At 42.7% G+C, this 5,720-nt stretch overlaps 1 protein-coding gene across 3 annotated transcripts; it reads left to right on the forward strand.

Annotated features, from left to right (window-relative positions):
- The first annotated feature begins 1,212 nt into the window (after positions 1-1,212).
- LOC119462456 (uncharacterized) lies at positions 1,213-5,329 on the forward strand. 3 transcript variants are annotated; one of them, XM_049673119.1, is made up of 6 exons: positions 1,213-1,728; positions 1,816-1,995; positions 2,059-2,088; positions 2,324-2,386; positions 2,671-2,742; positions 5,197-5,329. In XM_049673119.1, exons 2-6 carry the CDS (start codon positions 1,887-1,889, stop codon positions 5,319-5,321), a joined length of 399 nt encoding a protein of 132 aa, XP_049529076.1. In that variant the 5' UTR covers positions 1,213-1,728; positions 1,816-1,886; the 3' UTR covers positions 5,322-5,329. The 3 variants fall into 3 exon arrangements, with proteins under 3 accessions (XP_049529076.1, XP_049529074.1, XP_049529075.1); XM_049673117.1 differs by lacking the exon at positions 5,197-5,329 and adding an exon at positions 3,973-4,898; XM_049673118.1 differs by lacking the exons at positions 1,213-1,728; positions 5,197-5,329 and adding an exon at positions 3,973-4,898 and having other exon boundaries at positions 1,747-1,995.
- The last annotated feature ends 391 nt before the right edge of the window (positions 5,330-5,720 follow it).

Here is a 5,720-nt window from a genome sequence, read left to right on the forward strand (position 1 = left end):
TTAAGAGGTTACTCAGTAAGCCTGGCTGCTCTCACAGCCAGCTGTACAACAGATTGCAGGAAAGACGTGCACATAAGCAGCTGTCTGAGTTTTTCATCAGGGTGAGGAGTGATTTCGACCTTACAGGCAGGCATGAGCAGGGCAGCCTGCCTCTGGAATTTAAGTTTCCTCAGTACAAGGCAATAAAGTTCGCTTCTTTCACTCTCAGCCTCAAGGAGGGTGACAACTGCTGCAAAATTGGTGACAACATAATTATCATAGAGCACATTGCACACATGAAATCAAACAATCAACCATGCATAATTAGGAGAAGGTTCTGTGATTTAATCATCATCATCATCAGCCTATATATTTTATGTCCACTGCAGGACGAAGGCCTCTCCCTGCGATCTCCAATTACCCCTGTCTTGCGCTAGCGTATTCCAACTTGCTCCTGCAAATTTCCTAACTTCATCATCCCATCTGGTTTTCTGCCGGCCTCGACTGCGCTTCCCTTCTCTTGGTATCCATTCTGTAACCCTAATGGTCCACCGGTTATCCATCCTACGCATTACATGGCCTGCCGAGCTCAAACCTGCCCAGCTCCATTTCTTCCGCTTAATGTCAACTAGAATATCGGCTATCCCCGTTTGTTCTCTGATCCACACCGCTCTCTTCCTGTCTCTTAACGTTAGTCCTAAGATTTTTCGTTCCTTCGCTCTTTGTGCGGTCCTTAACTTGTTCTCGAGCTTCTTTGTTAACCTCCAAGTTTCTGCCCCATATGTTAGCACCGGTAGAATTTACAAGCTCTATATTCCTCTCCACTTGATTCATCTAGGCTTGGCATTGTCATTGTAAGCAGACTACCGTCCAGAAAAAGCTGGCCAGTTGAGAATGTAAGCAGGCTTGTAACGCTTCCAATGAAGGACAAATTTGTTCTTTCCACTTTTACACACTTCATAAGTAATTCTTGCCACTGTCGAAAAAAAGTGTACAATCATTGCATTCTACCGGTGCTAACATATGGGGCAGAAATTTGGAGGTTAACAAAGAAGCTCGACAACAAGTGAAGGACCGCACAAAGAGCGATGGACTGAAAAATGTTAGGTCTAACTTTAAGAGACAGGACGAGAGTGGTCTGAATCAGAGAGCAAACGGGGATAGCCAATATTCTAGTTGACATTAAGCGGAATAAATGGAGCTGGGCAGGCCATGTAATGCTTAGGATGGATAACCGGTGGACCATTAGAGTTACAGAATGGATACCAAGAGAATTGGTATTCATTCTTTCCAGCTCGCAAAGGAAAGCACAGTTGAAGACGGCTGAAAACTAGGTGGGGTGATGAAGTTGCCTAGTAGAAACATTTTACACAATTTGCTGCATATTTTGATGAGCATACCTTAAGTAGTTGTGTTGCTCTGAAGTATACCTATAGAGGATGGAGGTACTGTTGCTGAGCTTACTTTATGGGGATGTTCTAGGCCAAGCTCTTGAGTTGTATAACATCCTTGCATGGACATTAGAGGGGCTCATTTCTGAACTAGCCGAATTCTGCAATTACAGATAAAGTTCTACATTGTAGAATTTATGGATGAGGCAACAGTGGAAGTTGTTCCAAGTACATGGGTTGTGGGCAACCGATGTCTTTGGCCGCCTAGCCCTGGTGCCAAAACTAGCATTGTAAAGAAAGGCCAACAGCCTGGTGACAGCTGGAAGTTATCACCAGATTTCCATCAAAGGCAGTTTTGGTAAGTCTACAGTGTATAGTCTTTATCCTACTGTAAGTTGAAGTGTATGCAAATAACTGAGCTGTCCAGAACCCTACTGTTTTGCAGATAACTATGAAGATACGAGAAGCAAACTGGGGTTGTCTGAATATTTGTCGGACCTAGAGATCCTGCATGAAATGAAAAAACGTAAGGTGCGCAAGCCATTTCGTTATTGTGATGACGATGACGACAGTTTTGAAGTGCCACAACCACCAGAAAACTTTCCAGCAACTATGAAGACCACTGGTACGTGAAAGTTAACTTGGGGTTAATGTGTATCTCCACTAACACGGTGTCATACTGTTACAGAGTCTGCTGCTGACATTCCGGGACAAGGAGGTAATGTTCTCACAGTACCACTTATACTGCGAGTACTATATAGCGTGCAAGAATTGGAAACTGGTAGTGCTTGATCAAGTAACCACTGTAAAGCCAATAAATGCAAAAGCTAAGGAAATCAATTGTAGAATAAGCTGCTTTTGTTTTAATTGCATTGTAATAAAATCAGTTGAGGTCATTCTAGCTTGTGTGCTGCCTTTGAATGTAGTTCATTTCTGGTTTGATTTTTATGCAGATGACACAAATGAAAGCACTAGGAACACCGAAGCTGTGAACCAGCAAAGCCCACTAAAGCCAAGTAAGCTGTGTTAACATCCTATTGCGTGATTCATGCAATACACAAGTGCTTTATCTTGCAAAATGGCTTATGTAGTTTCTATGCAAGCATGTAGGAATGCATTAGTCTGCCAGTCACAGTTTACAGGGACTTATATCCTTTGATCAACTATTAAAATGCACTTACTAATAATTATGTTCTGCATAAAACTTCTGCTTGACAATTTATTTAAATTCTAGTTTAGATAGCGCTTCTGTGTCTTCCGCACATTGGAAGAGTAATGTTTTCTTATGTTTTTGCTACAGGCAACCTCGTTTCTCTTGAGGACACTAAATTACAGCAAAAGCCTCCAGTAAGCAAGCTTCTTTCACCAGCAGGTAACCATCTAATTAGTGCATTGAGATGTGTTTTGATGCAAGAAATGTTCATTTTTGTGTTTTAATCACAACTCAATCAGCAGTAAAATGTATCTGGCTCCAGGGGAAAGAAGGGCAGATATTTCATTATTTGACTCGCATAGCATAGTGATCATGACTGTGTGCGTGGTCATGCAATTTCCCAAGTGTCATCAAAGGGTATCTTTTCTGACTTAGCAAGACCTGGACGATGAGGAAATGCTAAAACACAAGTAGCTTGCCTAAGCTGCATGCTAAAGAAGGCCAGGCGGTGGAGATTAATCCACAGTGTTCCACTAAGGAAGCGCATAGTCCTACGGTTGCCTTTTGACGCTGGACCACATCCGTCAATGTAACTTTGCAAGGACTAAAACAAGAACGAATTTCGAGGGACTTCACCGCTTTCAATTGCGCTTGAAATATTTTTAATGTGTAAAGTTCAGATGCTACTTATTCTAATATTAGTGTGGAGTCAATGTTGTTTTGAATGACATGGATTTTTATAGACATAAGGCCCTAAAGTGATCTAAAAACATGCTTGAACAATTTGAATGAACAGGTACAGTGTATAAAGCAAACAATTGTAATATCTGCCTCATGTTATGTTGGTCGATGTTATGGGAGCTCACAAATAGTGCATGAACTCGTGTCGGCCGACACTTCTCTGACTACAACGTTGGATCAAGGTTTCGTCAGCCAGGTTATTATTGCTGTCTAGCCATCTGCACTGATGGCTTATCAACCCTTTGTGGCAATTGAAGCAACACATCACAGTGGCATCATAGCTCTCCTTCGGGAGAGGTAGTAGGGGCAATTAGGCACAGTTTGGTGTAATTACCAGCTAACTAGTTCCTGCTCAGTGTTTGTTGTAGTTTAGAGAGTTAATACTTTTGTACTTGCTTAAGGTTCATGTGTTGGTAATACATTTCATGTTCACCAGGCTACATAGATAACAGATTATCTGCAACAGTGTAAGAATTACGTTTCGCAGATTTTGGTTTATTGTTTGCAGATATAGATGAAAGATTTGCCTATGTTGTTTGAGATTCAACTATGTTTTATCCTTGCCGCTTAAATATTTTTTCTGCTGCACCTCCGTTTTATGAAACGTCGTTTCCTTGGCCAAGTCTAAAATTCAGTATGTTTAACGTTCTGTGAGTTGTGGGTACTTAGTGAGTCTCAATTAGTATGATTTCTTTATTACATATGTAGAGTTTCAACAAGAGGTTCTGAGGTGCTTGGCTGCCCTTCGGATCGTACAACAGCAGCAGGGTGAACTATTGGTGGGTCTCACGAGCAGGCTCAGTAAGCAGAAATTCGTTATAGAAGACGTTCGAACCAAGGCCCCGTTTGGCGATTTCTGTGCATGCAAACATTTGATGCTACCATCAAAGGAGCACTTGAGGATGCTGCTTTTGTTTTACCAGAACATTCCTTGTTAAATAGATCCATTAAATTATAACGTTTAATAAATACTGGGTCTAAATTGATACATGCTGAAACAGACTCGTGGTGGCTGAAAACGGGCAGGGGAGTCGCTGTTTTGTTCTTTGCCTGCTGTGTCAGATTTAATCCTCTGATATTTTAAATACCCATATGTATTCGGGGTGTCTTTTTTCGGGGCTGTAACCACTGTAACCAATTACAGTATCTTACAGCAATGGTCAGCTTTTATTTATAGGGTGCACTAGCTAACGTTAGCCAATCTGTTCAACGAAAAAAAATTGTGTTCGGTCATCAGTGGTATGACTACCAAACAACTTTGGTCTTATTGTATGTTGCACATTTTTTTTTAATTTCTACTGCTCCGTTAGCTGGGACACACGGTACAGTCAGCAACAGTCTAAGAAAACGGGGAAGTGCATCACTGCCCTACTCAAAATGCATATAAATGTGCCAGCCAAATACCTTCGCTCATTTCCTTTACATCACAGTGGAGGTTCGCTGTCAATATTTGCATCTCTGGGGAACGGTTTTTAGAGCGCTGTGGCGCAGAAGGCAGGGACAGTGAAATATTTTGAGCAGAGCTCGTACTGAATTCTTGGGTTGTCACTCAGTATAGTGTTTCTGTGTACGCGAAGCTCCGGCTTCCGGAACTGGAAGTCGCCTTCCGGCGTTTTGCCGACGCTTCCCGCGCTCTCGCCTCCTCTGGGTCCGCTTGCCGGCGACGCCACCAAGCAGACCCATATATATATATATATATATATATATATATATATATATATATATATATATATATGGGTCTGCTTGGTGGCGTCGCGTGCTTGGTGGCGTCTGCTGTTTTCCCAATCCTGGACCCCACCTCGAACACTGCGTACTGCGAGCATGAAGAAGCACTAGTTATTAGACGCGAACTACGTTATCACACGGATCAGTTAACTATAAAGAGAAAGATGCACCCTGTCTCATAAAGGAACTCTCATTTGTTTTATTGAGTTCGCATTCTAAGGGTGCTTCACGGACCAGGACCGGAGGACCAGGAGTGGGCCGTCCAGCGGGCCAGCGCCATTGCCGAGGACCTCGAAAGATTTTTCTCCGGCGATGGACCCCTGGTAGCCTAGCCCCGGGCACCAACAGTCATAACCTTTGAACAAATAAAGTTTATTCCTATCCTATCCTTCACGGACATTCCGAGGGCTAGCATGCATGCGTTTGTATCTAACCGTTCTGACGCCAACGGGGATCACTACGTGGTTCATGGTCAAACAGTTAGAGCATCGGACTGCTGTGATAGGGATCAGGGTTCGAAACCAACTGTCGGACCAACTTGAGTAACTGGCAAAGTGTGCTTATGTGCCGCTCTTCAAAGAATCTCTCTTTCCCGCCGACATGGGCCACTGTATAAGCGGAATTAGTCTGAAATACTTGGGTACAGCAGGCAGGGCTTTGTTTATTGTTTTAATTATTTTCAATTTATTTTTTAGTGCCCAACTCAATCCTTATGTATAAGCGGAACTGGC

Source organism: Dermacentor silvarum, chromosome 8 (genome assembly GCF_013339745.2).
Source record: "Dermacentor silvarum isolate Dsil-2018 chromosome 8, BIME_Dsil_1.4, whole genome shotgun sequence".
NCBI lineage: Eukaryota > Metazoa > Arthropoda > Arachnida > Ixodida > Ixodidae > Dermacentor > Dermacentor silvarum.